At 41.0% G+C, this 20,766-nt stretch overlaps 1 protein-coding gene across 2 annotated transcripts in view; it reads left to right on the top strand.

Moving 5' to 3' along the window:
• Positions 1 to 732: 732 nt before the first annotated feature.
• The window catches only part of MAPK11 (mitogen-activated protein kinase 11), a 32,183-nt gene continuing 12,149 nt past the window's right edge, over positions 733 to 20,766 (top strand). Inside the window, exons 1-7 of one of the 2 annotated variants that reach the window (XM_054399889.1) lie at positions 733 to 750; positions 2,186 to 2,289; positions 15,342 to 15,471; positions 16,403 to 16,461; positions 17,588 to 17,699; positions 19,110 to 19,139; positions 19,254 to 19,301. In XM_054399889.1, coding sequence (XP_054255864.1) covers positions 733 to 750; positions 2,186 to 2,289; positions 15,342 to 15,471; positions 16,403 to 16,461; positions 17,588 to 17,699; positions 19,110 to 19,139; positions 19,254 to 19,301 — 501 coding nt within the window. Of the gene's footprint in view, positions 751 to 2,176; positions 2,290 to 15,341; positions 15,472 to 16,402; positions 16,462 to 17,587; positions 17,700 to 19,109; positions 19,140 to 19,253; positions 19,302 to 20,766 lie in introns of those variants that run through there. The other variant, XM_054399888.1, reaches the window with a different exon arrangement.

Below are 20,766 nucleotides of genomic sequence, written 5' to 3'. Positions count from 1 at the left end.
CTCTTCCTTATGCCTCCAGACCTCTCAAGAGTGTACTCACTCCTTTCCCTTGTACATGCATAGACCCGGCCAGCCCGTAAAACAGGAACTAAAAGACAAGAACGCAACTGACAAAGGAGCTGCCTCTTCCTCTTCCACATGCCCCTCTGCAGAGCGAGCAAAGATGGGTGAGCTCCTGCTGTGAGAGGACCAGCTGCCAGAGTGTGCTTTATTGGTGGCTTCTAGAGACCTACAACCTATCTAGGTCTGAGACAAATGCGCTGTCCTCCAACCTTTGTTTTCTACTATTTCACTCACTACACAGAGTAGGACATCATATATGTAGTATTCAATAAAATAAAATAATCGAGGACAATCTCAGCCATGGTTGTAATGCAAATAACTGACAGAAGCTCACAGAAGACAGGAAATTGAGAGTGACTGTAAATATGAACACCACAGAAAATTAATTCTTGTGGAAAGTGCATGATTAGAAGCTTGAGCGAATATGGATAGACTCAACTTACAAAATCATGGCTGCAGTTAGCAAAAAATAATCTAATGTTTGGTAAGTGGGTGAAAGCAAGAGGCCAAAATCCTCAAGAAACCTAGTGGAATAAGTCAGCCAGTAGAATTATTTGCACACTACAAAACATTTGGACCTGTTTAATTTAGGAGGAAGGAGACGACAGATGACAGCAGTATTTCTTCTTGCAGGGTGACTGCACTGACATTCTGGTTTTAAAACTGAACATGGTGGTACTGAGAAAAGTAAGATAAATGAACATATTGTTGGATTTTTCACACTTAACACTTCCCTCAAATACTATGCCCTCTGCACAGAAATTCAAGTGGGACCAAAGAGCAACGTGATGAGGACCGGAGATGCCTGTTGCACTAGAGCAGGGTAGATGTGAGAATTAGGCTGTAGCTTTAGGAGTACTTAGTACCCCTTGAGCTGATGGCTGCAGATAAAAGGCTGTAGTAGCATCGTTCTTTTTTTTTTTTTTTAATGTGAAATGCACTGAGCAAATGCCAAAGTTCCTGGCACTGTTCATTCTGCTAGTCATAGTATGTGAGTCCTGTCATGCAACATGGAGTGGGTTTTGGGAGATGGAACTTGAACCATCCAGTGTTTGGAGCATCCATACATCTTGCCTTCTGGCTCATCATGCTTACAACTATTCAAGCATACACATTCTGTACTCACAATGATGCCTTATCATCATCTGACCATCCATTTGTCAAAGTGAACTGCAGATCGTGGTATAGGAACAGAGTGAACTTGTACGAGGGCTCTGAAAAGAGAGCTGACTCTCTCCACACTGACTCAAAGCAGGTGCAGAGCAATCTCCATACACCAAATCTGTGCAAGCAGACTACAGACAATTTAGAGGTGCTCAAGGAAGGATAAATTGCAGAAGGAAATAATACATAGGAAAATACACTGGTGATATACTAGTGCTGCAGTCATTGTGTAATGCACATTTTGGAGAAAATAAAAGCAAACAAATCAAGCTTTTAGTTTAATAGATGCATGAGTTTTACAGATTTAAAGTTTTCAAGATTTTTCCTCTGTTGTACTGGAGGCTTGAGTCTTCCTTGATGAACCAAAGAGGGTTTCAGATAAGTGCATGTGAGAGTTAACGCTTTAAGGGAAAATTCTAGGTACCAAGGTACTCCCAGTAAGTCCGAGATCTTGTGAGTGAGCGAGGGCCGCGGCTGGACCCGCCGGTCCGTGAGCAATGCCCCAGTTCAAACCTCAGTCCTCAGTATGGTTGCAACCCTATCGAGGAGAGTCTGGCGGGCCGAGGAGGAGCTGCAGGTGATCGTGGCAATGGAGAGTGTCATCACAGCTTTAAAAAGCCTGAAGGATGCCAGGAGAAGGGCTAGGTGGCCAGGCCCCAGCGGGGCACTGCGGGCCCCTTCCCGCGCGTTCCAGCGCCGCGATGCTGGCCGCTCCGAGGCGACATCGGCGTTTTGCCCCAGCCCTGGGGTTCCTCGGTCTATTGACTGCGTATTCCTCGTAGCAGCCAGGGCTCCCCCTGGCCCCAGACACTCCCACCCACTCAGCCTTCCCCTCCCCTTCCCCTCTCGGTCCCTCCTCCCCGCCGCCGCGGGCCGTGCCCGCCTCGCTCCCCGCCCCGGCTAAGGGGCGGCTGCTGGTGCTGCCGCTGCCGGCGGCAGCTCGGGTAAAATGTCTGAGCGTGGCGTCTTCTACCGGCAGGAGCTGAACAAGACGGTGTGGGAGGTGCCCCAGCGCTACCAGAACCTCACCCCTGTCGGCTCCGGCGCCTACGGCTCGGTCTGGTAGGTGTGGGGCGGCGGGAGAGGGGCCAGGAGCCGGCAGGTGCTGCCGGCTGGGAGCAGGAGGGTGCAGCTCCGGAGCCGCCCCGCGGGAGCAGACGGTGTCGGGGAGGCGGGAGGCCCGCGCAGCCGTGCCGAGCGACGGGGAGCGTGTGCGCGGTGAGGACCGGGAGCGGCTGTCCGTGCGGCGGCGGTGGGGCTGGCCCTGATCGTGTCGAGGCGGGGGCGTGTCCGCTAGGCAGCCGGTGTGTGTGGCGCGGTGCTGGAGCTTTCCCCCTCTCAGCCGGTGGCCCCGCGGGGCCAGGGCATGCCTCGTCGTAACCTGGGCAACCGGGCCCGCCGCCGCCGGGGGGCGGACCCTGCTGGTCTCTCGGTCGCTGTGCCCCTCAGGCCGCCGCGCTGGCCGCTCCGCCGCCTAAAGGGGGAGTTGTAAAGATGCTACAGCCCGCCGACCTTGATGGCAGTACCGCGACCGGCGTCGTTGCTCCCCAGCGCAGGTTAAAGCCACCGGCCGCTTGCGGGGCCGCGCGTCTGTTGGCGCCGGTCGTGCCGGAGTGAAAATTGCCCCGAAGCTGAGAATCTTGCATAGTCATGGCGTGTCCGAGCCGTGAGGGACAACCGGGAGGCAGCGGCGGGCGCAGGGTACGGCTGTCGGTTATCTTTCTGCAGCCTGCCTGGGACAGTTCACAAACGGGCCCCGGCCCGTGGCTGGGGGGTCCTGCACCTTCCCGGCGGAGAGGCTGGCGGGACGGCCCTCAGGGCCCGAATGGCGAGGGTGAATTCTGCCCTCGGAAACAATGGAAGCAGCCCCGGGATGGGGGCCGTGTCGGTAGGGCAGGGGCCAGGCAAGGCAGGCTGGCAGCGAAGCTGAGGGGTTTCTCCCGGCCATTTCAGGGGGAATCGCAATTTAGGGCAGATTGCCGCCCAAGGGCTTCGGCGTCTTAGGGTTTGCGTAAGAGTTTATCGTATCTTGTCATAAAACGTTTCTTGTTTCTTTTTTTTTTTTTAAATGACTACTACATCAGGTTTACGCTTTCGGGAATTCCCAGTGCAGATTGGGCAATTATTTTCCTATTCGATGCACATTTAACTATGCCTGTAAAAGCTTTGAATCCATTATTGGAAATAATAGCACTGTTTAAGGGGCTTCTGGAAAACAACAGTGTTTATTTTGTAAACTGCGTTAGTGGAATTATGTAAAAACTATCCATAATAGGCCTTAAAATAAACGTACTGCACAAAACAAAAAGTTTCCTGTAGAACGGAACTTTTTGGCTTAGACTAAACTTGTGCAATAGTCACTCACTTTGCAGTCAGATACAAGAGAACGTTTATGGAGTTTTGTGTTTGTTGCTTCTATCTCTAGCTCTGTGAAATGCCTCAATTATATGTAAGCTAGGCATATACATTTTAAAACCATCCAACAATCAGCAGAAACACTCAGAACTGTGTGTGTACTTCTGAATTCTTTACTTTTTATTCTATTTGCACCAGGGAAATTGAGGCAAATCTTGTGTGACTGTTGGCACCTGCCATTGTAGTTAAGCATACAGTCCTGTGACTGATGTAAATAGTTTCATGAGGACCTCATCCATTTAGACTACAAGATTTTTGTTTGCTTTATCCTCTTATTTTACAAACTAGGAGCTGGATATACTGTAGGAGAGTAACTATTACTGTGTTCCAATTGAACCTGCATTTCTGGTTATTTTCCCCATTCATGCTGACATAGTTTTAAGGGGAAGACCTGTTTTGCTGAATTTTGTAATGAGATGTCAAAGGCTTTTGAGAAATTGCAAGGGAAATGAAAACGTGGTGGTTCACTTGCAGCACAGCTGGTGATCTGTTTGTTTAAACTATTAGCATTGTTAACTCATTGTACTTACTTCTTCTCTGTCTGCAAAGCCAAGAAAATCCTGGTATTTGATCAGTGGAGAAACCTAGGAACAGGGATATGTGGGAAAAGTTTGCTCTAGAACATACACTTAACAGAATACAGCAATAAAGTATTACTCTATATTAAAAGCCTTGTTAACATTGATGAATTAAAAACCCAAACAGAATCTTGCATGTAAGGAAAAGGTTCACATCTCTCTCAGAAAAGCCATCTATTTTTAGTGTCTATTGAAATTGATTTATTTTTTTTTCTCCCCCTTGTGTGCATGTGCTTTACCCAAGAGACCCATGAGGCACAATCGTTCCCTGGAGTAATATGCTATATTGCTTTCATGAATAATTGTGCTCATATTCAGTAAAATATCTAAAAATATATTTAAGTCTTGCAGAAACCACCAAAATTAAACAAATTCTTAAGTGCTTTGCTGAATAGAAGCCAGGGTCCTGAACTCCAGACACCGGCTTTAAAACAGGAACAAAGTTGTTGTAACAAATCTTGTACTACCGCAGTGAAACTCTGGTCCTACCCTTTTTTTATTACAGTAAATGATCAGTCACATCCGATAGATGTGTGCAACTGAAGTGATAATTGGTAATAAGAAACATATTTTAAGTATTTGTATTTAAGCTAGTTCCTGCTTGCCCTTTTTCACTTGCAGCTCAAAATCAGTGGAAGGCTCTGTGTCAGGAGGCTGTGTTTTGGCCCAACTTATTGGCATTTTGTAAGTCTAACAGAATTTGTCTTTGGATTAGTTTTTATAAGCAGATTGCCGGTTCACTTTGGCCACAACAACCCCATGCAGAGCTACAGGCTGGGGTCAGAGTGGCTGGAGAGCAGCCAGGCAGAAAGGGACCTGGGGGTACTGATTGACAGCCACCTGAACATGAGCCAGCAGTGTGCCCAGGTGGCCAAGAGAGCCAATGGCATCCTGGCCTGCATCAGGAATAGTGTGGCCAGCAGGAGCAGGGAGGTCATTGTACCCCTGTACACAGCACTGGTTAGGCCACACCTTGAGTACTGTGTCCAGTTCTGGGCCCCTCAGTTTAGGAAAGATGTTGAATTGCTGGAGCATGTCCAGAGAAGGGCAACGAGGCTGGTGAGAGACCTTGAGCACAAGCCCTATGAGGAGAGGCTGAGGGAGCTGGGACTGTTTAGCCTGGAGAAGAGGAGGCTCAGGGGTGACCTCATTGCTGTCTACAACTACCTGAAGGGAGGTTGTAGCCAGGAGGGGTTTGGTCTCTTCTTCCAGGCAACCAGCACCAGAACAAGAGGACACAGTCTCAAGCTGCGCCAGGGGAGGTTGAGGCTGGAGGTGAGGAGAAAGTTCTTCACAGAGAGAGTGGTTGGCCATTGGAATGTGCTGCCCAGGGAGGTGGTGGAGTCACCATCCCTGGAGGTGTTCAAGAGGGGATTGGACGTGGCACTTGGTGTCATGGTTTAGATAGTCATGAGGTGCAGGGTGACAGGTTGGACTCGATGATCTTTGAGGTCTCTTCCAGCCTTCTTGAGTCTATGATTCATCAACTAGACAAATAGATAAAAAGTGTCTTAAACCCGATTCAGTTCTATAGAGGTGCCTATATCAAGCACCAGATTTTCCTGTATGTTTTTCTTGGTTTTTATTTAGTTGTGTAATATCTATAAAAAAGGCAAACTTTCCTTAGCATAAAGAGCTTTACTGCTTTTCTCATGTTTTTTTTAATGAAACGTAAAGAACAGTCCTTGGAAATGCTCAGAACTTGGCCATGCTAGCAAGTGGAGTTGCACTTCAGCATCCATGTGAACCACAGAGAGAGCTGTGAAGTTTTTCACTCAGTTACTTCACCCATGCAGTACATTCTGCACAGCTCTGTGGAGGGCTTCCTATTACCTGGGCTCTTTTAAGCTGCTGGATGGTCTATCATTTGCTGTCATCAGATCTTTTTGGGGTTTTGTTTATTTGTTTTTTAAATTTAGGATAATTAAAGCCCTGTGAAAGTGTGGTGTGTGTAGTAATTTAATTACATTTAACATGATCAATGGAGTTTTCATCAGTATGTTTTGGTTAATTTTTCTTTTTTTCAGGAATTGTGTGTTAGCAGATATCAGATTTACATGTACAACTGTTTCTTTTGGAGTTTTCGTTTTGTTCTATAGCTATGCTTATCAAAATGAGTGGGGCTTTTTTTGTTTGTTTTGTTTTATATTAGACAATTACTTTAACTTTTCCTCAAGCAAAAACTCAATTAAATTGAAAGCTTTAAAAAAAAAAAAATGGATTTTCAGTGTCAACTTTCAAAGTTGGATTTATCCCTCACAGAACAGGCACTATCCCTGCTAACTGTGAGGTTTAGGAAACGTTTCTGATTTTAAATGCAGCATTTAGAATGATCCCCATTTAGATGGGAAGTAAGCAATCGTACTTTCACAAGGAAATCTTAGAATCATAGAATTTTTTTGTTTGGACCTCTAAGATCATTGAGTCCAACCATCAATTTAAAACCACCACGGCCATTAAACCATGTACTGAAGTGCCATGTCTACACAGTTTTTGAACATCTCCAGGGATGGTGACTCTACCACCTGGGCAGACTATTCTAATGCCTGACCTCTTCATCTACAGCCAATTTTTTTCAGTTCTAGAGAAAAGACAATTCATGTTTAAGATCAAACTGCATTGTAAACTCTTGTCTCTTGTGATTCTGCCTTTTAAATAAGAATTCTAGTTGTGTTTGAGTCTTTCAGCTGTCCCAGTGATACTGCTTATAAACTGGTCCTCTGGCCAGCATCACCTGCCTCCCTTCTGCATTACCCTGGTATGTCCTTAGTGGTTTGGTGCCTGTCCACCTTCTCCTCTTGGAGCTGATATTACCACCTGCTTGAGAAAGCATTTCACTTATTTTTTTTAAGGACATTTTATTATACTACAAATGATGTAATGTGGATAGATTTTTGTTTGTTTGTTTACTGATTTGGTTTTTGTTTGTTTCTTTGGTGTTTTTAGCCACTTTTCATGACAGCTTTTATAAACTGTCTTACAATCTACTTAGTCCTATTTTTGCCTGGGAGTTCTATACAGCCATCTGCATTGTGCTGTCTCTGATCTCTCCAACAGTTACTTTCCATTGCATGTTGAAAGCTCTGTGTTCTTCCTTCTTTAGGAAAAAAAAAATAAAAAGATCTTGTGAGATGACCCAAAGTGACTCCAGAGCTTCTTCCCAAACAGAAATTCGTGCACTATTTCCTTAGAGGCTGCTGGCATCGATAGTATTTACATCATGCAGTCCTTCTCTTTCGATTTAAAAAATAGGCAGAGCCTAACACCAACCTGGGTGACCTAAGACATGTTTCAAAAAGCAGCCTGCTAAATCAGAGTGTAGTGGCACAGGCCTCTGCTCAGGAAAGGTGGGAAAGTGAAGCCCACCTTAACTCATTTACACTGTGCAGCACCTCAGCAGCTCTCTCTGTACTGCTGACTCTTAAGTGTGTGCTTAAGATCCGTGAAGTTTTTGTCCTGGATAATTTTGGGTTAAAATGGGGGAGGTGGTGTGCTGTTTAGACTTCTATTTTGGTTTGAGGAAGTACAAGTGGAAAAATTGAAGTGGAAGGCTTTAATCCTAAAATTTAACTCCTTACACCCACTCTATCCTATGCTTCTGGTTAGACTGTCACAAGTGTTTTGAGGACAGTAGTTTTCAAGACTGGAACATAACATTGCTGTTGCTTTTTCACGTGGAGGACCTCTAAGGAGATGCTAAGACAACTCAGTAGCCTGTGAGGTTTTTTGAATGCTGATCTAAGTTGTCTTTGACAGACAAAGAGAAAAGGTCCTTCATCTGATATTGTACCTGATGACTTCTGTATGGCTTTTTTTAAGGAACCTTTTACTGAGATATGTTACTAAATATATGATTTCAACTGCAAGCTCAGGTTACTGAAGGTGTATGTGTCACTGTAACATTACATGCTAATTTACGTAGTAAATGTTAAATTTTTGAAGAGTAGTAGTAACACACATCTGCTGTATGTAAATCCAGCTGGAAACTGAAGACTTTATAGATCTCTACAGGCTGAAGGCAGAATCCCAAAGACCTGTAGAGCCATTTGATTTCAGTGGACTGTTTGGACTGTTCTTTCAGATTAGGTATTTTGTTACCAATGCAAAGACTTTATCATCAGAACACCTCTTAAGTGTGAGTGTATATCATAAAGATACATAGATATGAGGCCTTGGAAGTGAGGGAAGAGAACTACATAAAAGGAATTGCATGATCAACATTATGGGTTAGGAGGAGGACCTTCACAGCAGCATTGCTTAGAATGAATGGATAAAAATAAATGAAGCAACAAAAATGCTGCAGAGTGAGAAAGATCCTAAGAGGAACATGATAAAATGGCTGTTAGGAAGGAAGACACAATAGAGTTTGCAGCTACAAAGCCAAGAATTCAAGAAATTTTGTGAAAGGTACATGAAGGAAGATGGAAGAGCGTTTCTGAGAACTGGCCAGGGAAACATCACTAAAGAGTTTGAGAATGGGTTTGTTGGAGTACTAGGATGGAATGCAGATTTCTCATTATTCCTTTGTTGAGTTTCATCCTGCATTTCTTTCCAGCCACTGGAGGAGTGTGGTTACTGACTTTAGAAAGGAAAGGGAAGTGGGATAGTAATTAGCAGAGTCAAATTTCCTATTTTAAATGAGACTGTCTAAGAATGTTTTTAATGAAGGAGACTGAATCAGGATGGGGTTGTTTGTGGAGAAGGATGAGAAGGGCTGTGACAGAGATCTCTATGTAAGATGCTGTCATTAAGGCTATGGAGTAGTTCAAGAGCAGAGGAGAAACATCTCTATGTGTGTGGAGGGTGGCAGAGGGATTTGCAGGAAGGGTGAAGTAAAGGCAAGCTCAAGAAGTGGGGAAGACCAGCTTGTATTGTGCAGGTTTTCTTTCAGGAGGAATTAATGAGATTTTATTTAAATTGTTTTTTTTTTTTTTTTTAGAGAGAGAGAGAGGAGGGGTATGGGGTAAAAGAGAGATGGGAGGCACAAGAGAAACCAGCTATGGCGAAAAAGGCAGCAAAGGTCATGGAATTACAGCCTTCTGTGAGGTGAATGGAATATGTTCACAGAATAAATGTTCTCTGCTGAGGGTCTCCTCCATTCCTCCTTCAAGATAATTTGTTATAATAGGCACCTTCCTGACCACAGGAAGCAGCAGTGGTGTAGCTCTTGCTGTCTGTCATGATAGTGATTGCAGTTGGCTAGTGGGGACAGTACCTGTTCCAGAGCCCTTAAAATCTTGGTGCCTGATTGCTTCAACACAGCTTCCTAAGGAGCTGTTAGCAATGTCAAAACTAGTAGCTAGTTGGTACTAAAAATTTAGTACCCTAGTTCTGTGTATATAGTCAGAAAAGGAGAAGTCATTTCAAAGACCCTATATGACCTGGAAACAAGTTGCTACCATTTAATGTTTTGGTGGTTGTGAGAGAGAAAACAGGAAATGTGAAGGAGAAGCTGGGGGAGGAATAGGAAATAGGACAGGAATCTAAGTTAGCTTTGTCAGTTTAGGTTTATAGAATGTATTTGAAAGCACCAATATTTTCCACTCTATGTGCAGGTTAGCCACGAGCATTTGTAGCTATAGCTTTGAAACCCACAATTTGTTAACTACCTGGCAGTCTTTTTTAATGAAATGTTGAACAGAGTAAATTTGTCGTTAGCAGTGTACTGGCTTAGTCACGGCTGATGGATCCCCTTGTTTACATACTGACATTTGGCTTGTAGGCTAAGATACATGGTTAGTTTAGTATCCATGAGTTGGTTACACATGCTGAGGAAGCTAACAGTTTATGCCCTCAACTTTCTCTGTTTTTCTCACAAGCATGATTTTAAATGCATCACTCCCAGCTGTATTGTCTATAATTTCATCTAGAAGAGTGACTGCACCTCTGGAAAGTTAAGTATTTAAGTCCTTGTGAAGACGTGAGACAGATCAGAAAATAATAGCTTGTGGATTCTCAGAGGCTGATACAGGTTTTTTTGTGATCATATTGTTACGTTGACAGAGGCTGATGTATGCATGTAAACATATGGATAGCAATTATTTTGAAGTGTTTTTCAGTGTCTGGTTAAAGGTATGTATATATTATGTTGGTTATGGAACAATTACTTTGGCGTATGTAAGAGAGATTCTGTGTGTTTATGTTTGGATCTAGTGGTAAATTAATCTGAGATAATTGACAGTGATTGTACTAAAGCTAGAACAATTTATGCTAGTGCTCAGCATGGTGTGTTGGAATAACATCCAAGCAATGTGATGTAATTTTACAATACAATAACCTGTCATCATCAAGCAAGGAGTTTTTTTCTCTAATGAGATTAACATGTTCCAGAGCTGCCCATTACTTATCTTCCTGCTTTTTGTCTTGCTGCCATCTCATTTTCCTTTATAGTTTCCTTCACGTATGTTGTGATTTGTGTGGTTTACTAAACACTCTGTACCTCTGCTCTTAGAAGGCAGAAATCACTTGAAGTTGCATAAAGTGACAAAACATTTATAAAGAAGAAACATGAACTGTTTCCTGGGTTTACTGTGGATGGTCTTTTTCTGTTGTTCTCTTGCTGCACTGCCAATAGCTATTACAGTCTGTTTTCTGGTGTCGGATAGATGCTCTTTTGGCTTTTTGGAAGACCATAGCTCTACAAAATGTAGTTCTATTTATTCAGAATATATTCAAAAAAGGATTTTGAAGAGCAAGATCCTAGAGAAGACTTAAAAGACAAATCTCACAAGGTGAATCTTGGAAGCAAAACCCAATATTGATGTTTTTTATGTGAAGACTTTCTTTCACATGTGACAGTTATAAGAAATGTCAAAAGGGTTATTGTTCACTGTAGCTTTGAGGAACTAATTATTAGGCACTAAATAGTGTTCCACAGCAGTATTTTCATGTACCCCTTTTCTATCTTACTTGTCAGTGCAGTAAGGATTGCCTACCTAAATGGTTAGGCTCTCTCCATGTTAAGACTTGTTCAATTCCTTCCTCCTTAATCCTTGCTCACATACACCCTTCTGCTGCTGTTACTTGCTTTTTCTTAGTAATTCAGGATATTGCAAATTAAGGTCCCCATCTGTCCACAAGGAGAGGTTCATGTCTCCTGTGTTGGAATGATGAGTTAGTGGGTACACAAAAGTATAGTTAGGATATAAAGGATGTCTGTGGATCTAAGTTTGAAGTTGTGGCCGTACCAAATACGTGGCAGAAATTTTGTCTGATTTCTATTTTGCTTTCTTACACAAATCAGTAAAGTTCTGCCCACATGAATCTGTTTTGAGCATGGATTGCATTTTTTTTTCTTTGTTTGGTGGTTGGGGTTATTTGTATGTGTGTGTGTGTTTTTCTCTTAATTACATGGAATGGAGTATCTTCACATGTTCTGGAGGAATATGACCAGTGAAGGAAAGAAAAATAAAATCCTAGAACAATATAGGGAAACCCTAGATGCAGTGTCATTTAAGGATCTGCTCAAGTACAGCATTTGCTTCAATTTTGATATAGTGTGTCCAACCAGTTGTCAAACTTCTCATGTAGAGGTAATAACAGTCTTGCAAGATAGGACACTGAATTACATGAAATAGAAAAGTTTATCTTCTCTGACTGGTGTGGGTTTGTGTTTGGTTTTGTCTGGGAGTTTTGGTTTGGGTTTTGGTTTTGTTGTTGTTGGGTTTTGGGGTTTTTTTGCACTTACCCCCAAATGAATCACTTAGAATAAGTATACCTAATTGTTTGTACAGATATGATGATTCCACAAGCATAAATCAACCTTTGTAGACAACCAAAACTTCATGGTTATCTGGGATGACTGGGACAAAATATTGACTGACATGGGTAACCTGCAGCAAAAATCTGCAGTTTGCTGCAGACACAAGACTGACATGGCATACAACCAGCTTGGATCATGCCTTCGTTCTGCATCAGCTGAAGACCTGAACTGGCTCCAGGAATGAAGAGAATTTACTAGAATGAACAGTTTGCTCAAGCCGAACTTTTTCCAGGGATTATGGGTAGTACCATGTCCAGCTCATAAGCCCTCTCTGAGCCAAATGCATTAGGAACTTGAGGAACTGGCTGTATTTCTGGGATTAACTGGTCCCCTTGGACAAATTCTTCCTGCATTGTATACTGGAGTTTTCTAAATAGGATACAAATTGTCTTCATGCATGGTTTATCAGACCAGGCTCCTGCAAGTAGCCTTCCAGCTGTTGAAGTAAATTTGATCCTGAAGGTTAAGTAGTCATAGCAGAATAGCGTGCTCTTAATCCCCAAAGCTCTAAAGGATCTGAGCAGCCCGCACACACGAATGGCTTGTCTGTCCGGCTTTGCAACCACAGTGGGTAACCTGCCTGCGGGCACTAGGGAAATGGCTGTGTGTACAGCCGTGTTTGTAAACATCAGCCACTGAAAATCCATGCCCCATCAAAAGTCACGAGGTTAGCATGAAGCTGTTAAAATCCTGCGCTTGCTGCTTCCTGAGTTTTTGGACTGCATCAGTTTCCTATGTTCAGACTTTTCTCTGAAACCTTAAGAACTAGGGAAATGTGCATATAAATAGAGGTTTGTATTTCATCTAGTGGAACTTCAATAGAATTACTTAATATTGGAACTGACAACACTGTGAACATAGGCCTAGTTTAAGCACTGATTGAAAATCACACTAAGCAGGTGTCTCTAATCTGTGAAAATGATGCCATCCCTATAAGCAGGATAATAGCTTTATGTTCTTGATCTTGGAAAGGACAGACAGTAAAAGTGTCATAGCTGCAAAGGCGTATGGGTCAAAAATGATCCTATCTGAAAAAGCTATTGCTAAGATTGTTACAAAGTAGTTTCTTGTAAATTTAAAACATTGTAATAATTGTGTTTCTTTTAAAAATTATCATAGAATGCCTGTCTAAAGTGGTGTTTCTGTATTCTATTGAGGCATATGGGCATAATACTCAAAGGTGATGACAGGAATACTGACAATATGCAATTAGAAAAGTCACTTCTTTTCACTGCCTACAACAAATTAAATGCTAGCAGTAAAGAAGAGATACGGGCTAGGAGATGACATCCATTTGCAAGTATCAAAGTTTATGCCCATTTTACTGTACAGTTACATGAGGTAGCATCATAATCAGAGGTAAGACACCTCAGAATAAATAGTTTCAAAGAGTCTCAGGAAACAGTAGTTGAACCATTGGAAGGTTGATTTGTCGCCTAAGTGTAAGTGAAAATTAAACCAGGTATGAACACAAGTGGTTGGTTAAAGCTGAAGTCTGTAGAAAGAAAAAGGTGCCAAAGGTTGGCAGCAGTTAACTTGAGGCAATGTAAACACCAGGAGACTGCCAGAGAAGCCCTCTTCTGCCTTGATGCAGAGTGGCAGAGTGTGAGTTGGCTGTCATGCAGGGAGAGGGAGGGGGAAGGGCCTCTAACCCTTCTCTTTTTCATTAAATCAAACTAATTAACAGCATGGGTTGGGGTTTGATTGTTTGATTAGTTTGGGTTTTTAAGAAGCTGGTTTGAATAATTTTAGTCGGGCTGATTGCAAGCCTTCAAGGAAGAGTGTGTAGGTGCCAAGCAAGAAGGCCCATATTTTACTGGGACCAGGGACATCCTATACAGGGACTAATCTGAAGACCAAACATTCTTGGAGAAATCACACACAAATGGAAGCATCCTGCTGACAGAAGATGATGAGGGATTCAGGAGACAACTCAGATTGCAGCTGTGGTAATACAGTGGCAAGAGCGTAGACAGAGTCTTAAGAGGAGGAAATGTACACAGGGAGGAATGCAAGCAATGGCTTACTGTTTGCAAAATTTGCTCACAGAGGCAGTAGTAAAGATCACAGATGCAAGTCATCCTTGATTCTGAGATACAGGTGAGCTCAAGCAACCTGAAGTTTATATTTTTGAATATTTAATTGTTAATAACTTGAGTTATAATGATAAATGAGGCAAGGAAAGAGCCTGAAGGCGTTACTCTGATTATCATTTGGTACAGTTTCTTGACTGTGGAGGAACTCATTTAAACCTGCCTGTGCAGCTTCAGTTAATGATTTCCCATTAAAGATCCCAGGACTGAAGTTGCCATTTGTTTTCTTTCTTTCCCGCCCTCCCTCCTCTCTGTCCCCCCCTCTCCCACCTCTCTCTTTATGTGCTTCCATCCTGGGTCTAAAAAGCTGCTGTCACAAGAATTACTGAAGCTAAAAAAATAGTTCTTTGTACCATCTGAAAGCTTTGCAGCCTTGAGACAAATGGAGGGTAAAAAGCAATCCGTCTTAAAGATCAGTGGTTTTTAAACCACTGAAACCCACATTTGACCTTAGAATTAGGAGGAGAGGGATGTTTATCATGATAACAGGATTTAAAACCTAATTCTTCCTAACTTTGTATAATGTGCACAGTATTTCACAAACTGGTACACAGATGGGAAGGTTTGTGATTACCAGAAGAGCTAAGATGATAAGCACAGACTGGTGTTTTGGGCAGTATCATTTATCTGATAAACGTTTCCTTTTTTACTAGAAAAAAGTTGGAAAGGATATAGAAAGTATGTATTTGTGAGACTTGACAGTGTTCTCCAGTGGCTTCATGTGCCAGGATAACACACAGGGCAATTTATTCTAATCTTTGTTACATTAACAGCTAAGCACTGGCTTCCTTTTTATTTCTTCATAAGTATTTGTGCAACCTTCATGTCGTCTCTCTGGCCTGTCACATGGATTTGTATCTCTGTTGTCAGTTATTTTCACAGCCATTTGTTCCTTGGGCTGCTTTGTGTATTTGAACAACACAGTGTCCTCATATCCTGAATGCCTGTATCCCTGCTGTACTGTTGGAACAAGTCTGCTCCTTCTTCCTATGCTTGCTTTCTTCTGTCAAGGGAGTGTCGTTTCCGAGGTGCTCAGCAAAGCCATAACCATTAGTAATTTGCTAGATGGAAAACAAGGGAACTGTCTTTGAATACTTTCAGTTACTGCTGACTAGCTTCCCTGGTTGCAGTTCCTGAGTAGAAGGTGAAAGAAAGCAAAGAAACGAGCAAGAGCTCCCAAGAGATCACAGATTTCTCCAGTGAACTAGCTATGAACTTGAAGTAAAACGTGCCTTCGACGTGGATTTTTTTCTTTTCCTCTTCCAGCTCAGCTTATGATACCAAAACAAGACAGAAGGTGGCAGTAAAAAAGCTTTCAAGACCTTTTCAGTCACTTATTCATGCGAGGAGGACCTACCGAGAGCTTAGGTTGCTTAAGCACATGAAGCATGAGAACGTAAGTGAAGACTGAGTTCTTTCCCTTCGGATTTTCATGACAAAATTGACAATATAGACATAATTTCAGTTAGATACAATCTTCTTCAAAAAGTGATGTACCTCTAGCTACCTAGACCTAGCTATCTTCTGTGTAGTAAAGTTGCTGAGCTTTTGAGACTGAGTAAAAGGCTGCCTTTTTATTTTAAGATTATCTAATTTCATCTTAAAGATGCAGCTAATGAAATCCAAAGCAACTGGTCCTGCTCTTCTCTGACTAAAGTAATGGGAATGTTCTGCTCACTACTGTTGGATGCTCTTGAAACATCAGTCCAGGAAGAAAAATACCTCAAACCTACTTTTGCTGAATTTGGATTGTGTTGAGAAATTAAGAGCAGATACTCTCACTGAAATTAACAGCAGTATAATATCTGGATGAAAGATGAGCCCCCAAAATAATGGAGTACTATTCTAAATGTATAGGGCAAACAGTTGATTTCAGTGGGAGTATTCATCTGCTTAAAAGTAACTTGATGAATTGAAGCCTGAATGAAATATAGTGGGTTGAAAAGTATCCTGCAGAAAGGATACTAAAAAAGTTAAACAAGAAATCCCTTTAGACTGTGCATGATCTCAAGTAACAATAGGTGTATAAGCCCCATGTCACCTTGCCTGCAATGCATCTTTACTTTTCCTGCCTTTATTTCTGTTTGCCTCAATTCTTGTTGTAATTGCTCTTTGCAATTATTCCAATTTTCTGCTGGTTGTGGAGATTGCTGAGGCTATACCTGTACAGACCACCTATTGTGCCAGTTGTGTTAAGTCTTCAGGAAAACCATATGCCATATTTTTGTAAGTTTCATCCCTAAAATTTTAAGTGAAGTCAGTACTAATTTCATGTTTATTCCTTTAGAGATATCTAAAAATAAAATGTTGATTCCCTCATCTTTCAGGTTATAGGATTGCTAGATGTCTTTACACCTGCAACATCAATAGAAAATTTTAATGAAGTGTAAGTAAAATTTTTAAATCGTTCTGACTAGGTAATAACCAAGTAAGTAAACACCACTCTGATGTTAAAAAGGAGGCTCTTAACTTTTCTAATAGACTTGCAGCCACAGTTGGCTTTGTGTAAAGAAGTCAAATAAATCGTTTTGCAACTTTTCCACAAAAGAGAAGGCAAGGCATTGAACCTCCTTTTTTTCATTTTTTTAAATTATAATTAATTAAGATTATTGTGTATGGTAAATTATTTGATACTGCATAAATGCCAGTAACCAAAACTTTTTCAATTCAGTTATGTGTTAGCTGTAGATTATTTTTCACAGCTAGATGGGATAGTTTAGAAATTCAGGAAAGAATTCTATTGCTTAACTGAGACAAGATAAATATAGGCTAGATTCCTGACTAACCTAGGACAATGTGTATTTTTGTGTTACTCAAACATATGATTTATGCTGAGTTCCTCTTGGTTTACATCATGTATAAGCACTTAAGTAAACAGTCTATCAGAAGAAATAGTAATTAATACATTTTTCTCTCCATGGAAACTAATGGCCCCTTTGACCCTGCGGCAAAATTACACAAATGATAATTGAGTGTGATGGATGCATACTTTTGTCCCAGTACTGGATTTTTGGAAAATAATCAATGTTTCTGCAAAATTTGTGACAAAATAAAACTCCGCTGGGGGTGGGGAAGGATGTTACACAAAACACTCTTATTTCAACCAATTCAATGTTGATTTTCATCATCAGATATTCCAGGGCCTTGCAGGCACTGTAGGTTTAGTGCCTCAGGCTCCCACTTTGATGTTGGGTGAGGCTTCCTGTTCATGTAAAAATATGATGGGTTCTGCCCCTCACTGAGCTGGTGTAGTGCGTCATGGAGAAAATGGAGATAAAAACTTTCAATGTATCATGAGGATTTATTTTTCATTACATTAAATCTCATAGCTGTGATTCTATTGTTAAAGCTCATAGCTGATTTAAAGAGCATAAACTATAAACTGTGCACTACACAAAGTGGTAAAGGAACCTGTAGTTATTCTTTACATGTGCTGCTTTTAGAAGGATTTACATTCTGATAGTCCTAAACGGGGTGGGTTTTGTTTTCTGATCTCTCTTTTATTTTCACAGGTATCTTGTGACAAATTTGATGGGTGCTGACCTGAATAACATTGTGAAGTGCCAGAAGTTAACAGATGACCATATACAGTTTCTCATCTATCAGTTACTTAGAGGTCTTAAGGTATTGACTGAAATTTTGTATCAGCGACCATTCTGCTGCAGTCACAGTACTTAAAGCACTTTATTATGTCTTGATTTCTGCCTTCCACACTCTTATTGCAAAAATCACCAGTTCATTTTTCTAACCAGAAATAAAGCCCAAAGCCTGTTTGTATGTGTAATACATTTTATTACTCCCCTTGATGTTGTATCCTAGCTGAAGATAAGTAAGAATTGTGCTCTAAAGGGATTACTAATTGCAGAAATGCACTCAGGTACATTTTTGGCTCTGTTTTAAAGGGGGGTTCTGGAATTGAGATTCTAATGTCTTGTTAGTTGAACATTTGGTCATACATAACTCTTTGCTTACGTCAATGCTAGAGTCATTACAAAGCGTATTTACGTATCTAGGTGAGCCTTGGGCTCACTTGTAATTGTGCTCAGTAGTATGGTGTACAGGCTTCATGCCCCATAGAAGCTGTCTGAGCAGACAAAGCATTAGTGTGGAGCTGCACAGTTTGGCAGGCACCTGAGCTGGCTTGTAGAGGACTGCTTGCTGGCACTGAGAGGAGCTTTTGATATTGACTCAGCAGCGCAGGGACACAGCTCCTTCTGTCACAAGCAGTGTTTTGGTTTCCTCTTCATTCAGCTGTTTGCATCTGTTACAAGGAGCACTCAGGGGTGGCCCTGCCCTTCTGATAAACAATTCATAGGTTGAAACAAGATGAATGCTCTTGAGTTTTCTTTGGATTTTCCCTGATTGATAAACACATCTTGCATGTAATCTCTGCTCCTAAAAAAAGAACCTCTAGAGAACAGAAGAGTTTCAAGGTCTGCCTGATCCTGGTCCGTAAGACAATTGGCTCTTAATCCTAATGAGCAAGTGATAGGCAATTACAAAATAAGCTTTTCTCACTCTTGGAGTTTTAATGTTTTATGTAAAATAGCAGAGGCACTAAATAGTCTTGGGTCTCTGTTTTGCAAGTGGACCTGAAGTAATGATATGACTTAAGTCAATAACTTGTCCCAGGGTGCAAATATCTCTTACCCATATTCATCATATATGGTATGGGAAGGTGTTTATAGGAATCAACCATACTGCTCCCTAAGCCACTAACTTCACTGATCTATTAGCTGATAAACATGGCCATCCAGATAAGACTGGAAATTGCAAACTGATAAGACACTTTCAACAGAAGGATCACCGCAAGTGCTATTTTTTGCAGCAGAATCTAGTCTTCATGGTTACTCTTCTTGAACAAAACAAGGAGGTTTTGAAATTTGTCATACCTCTGTTTGATCTGAAAGAGTAGTGTGATTTAAGTCTCTTCTGTGTATAAACAGTCAGTCTCAGAAGTGAAAAGATAAGTGAAGTACTTTCCTTCACTTCTAACTTCAAATCTTACCTTTTCTTTTCCTTTTTATTTCACAGTATATTCACTCAGCTGGAATCATCCACCGGGTGAGTTCACTCATTGCAATAATGGAAGTGAATGGAGCATGTCCTTCTGTGCATCATTATGATATACTTTAAAAGGTTAAAATCATGCTTGACTAACTCTGTGTTCTACTGCAGGACCTGAAGCCCAGTAACCTAGCTGTAAATGAAGACTGTGAACTGAGGGTACGTATCATGCTGTAGTAAAGAATGTTGTAAAATCTCTCAAGATGACAGTTTTGTGAGAAAATACTAGCTACTGTTTGTATTTCTGACTCCATTAATTTCAGCTATTTGCTATTGTTGTTCCCCTGGATTAGAAAACCCATTTCCATGAACACGTGTTTTTTCTGTAATGTTAATTTAGTATGAATACACACTCATTTTTGCAAGATATTCATCCTTACTTCCACTCAGATGGTATATAAGCTAATAAGTTGTCCTGTGAGTGAGTACTTGACTGAATTTATTTGGAGTTTAACCTGTGATAAGTATCTGCATCTACTGGGTTTAGATGAAGCCTTGTAATAACTTTGGTTTTGTATCTATAGAATTTACAAGATAATTATATTGGAAAAGATACCAGTTACATTGCCAGTTACAACCCCAACCAAAAAACCTAACCAGAAAGACCCCTCTAATCCACTGTTCTCAAAGGCTATTTTAATATACACATTTATAGCAATAATATTTATCTTGGTGTATTTGTGTGATATGATATTACATAACAAGCATGAGACTCTGGAGAAGGAAAAGCTATCTTTGAGCTTTCTAAGCCTTTAAGCCTAAGAATAAGAGTTTAGCATTTCTCCATGACAGCCAGAAGCATCTTTCTCCCTGTGACTGAGCCTCTGATGTAATTGCTTTGTTCCAGCTATGAGGGATTTAAGAAAAGATTTCAAATACTACAAGATCAGAAAAAAAAAAATCACAATAGCGAGTAAGAGCAGTGCAGTTAGGTTCTTGCACCAATCCTGGTGTGTGGTGAGAAATTGTAGTTTCCTGTGTGGTTTACTGACACTTACAGATGGTCAGCAAATTTCATGATTATCCCTTTAATGTCTTCATGAATGTATGCTCAGCATCTGTGAAATTTTATGGGTCATCTGGGTCTGATCATGCACTCTAAAATATGTGCTGTATTTTTGTACTGTAAGTAAAGGAGACTTTGAATCTTTTTTTTATTATTATTATTGAGGTATCTGTGCACCTCTCTGCCTACCATTTGTTACACTATTTTGCTTTGTCTATATTTTTAGCTTTACTTCCTCTGATACTAAATTATTTTCTAGTAGAACATCTAGTGGATATTTCCAGGAACAAACAAAAAGGGATTAAAAGCAAAACAAAGGAAAATATGTATGTGTACACGTTTGATAGATTGGATCAGCGGTTAAAGAAAAATATTGCTGAAACACTTACAAAAGTAAGAGCATTAGTGTTTGAGTTTCATGCTATTATTCATGCTTTCTTTGCCTCATGCTGTTATTTTTGCTTATTTAATAAATAAATAATGCTCTTAAAGTATATTAGAAGTAAAGATGTTAATCTGTTATTTATGTCTTAATTTTGTTTAGGCATTTGATATCTTTAAATTGGATTATAACTGAGGAAGTTCAAATTATACTTTAAATTTTCTTACTCCCAATGA

Source organism: Indicator indicator, chromosome 3 (assembly GCF_027791375.1).
Source record: "Indicator indicator isolate 239-I01 chromosome 3, UM_Iind_1.1, whole genome shotgun sequence".
Lineage (NCBI taxonomy): Eukaryota > Metazoa > Chordata > Aves > Piciformes > Indicatoridae > Indicator > Indicator indicator.
This window is presented reverse-complemented; position numbering and strand designations above follow the sequence as displayed.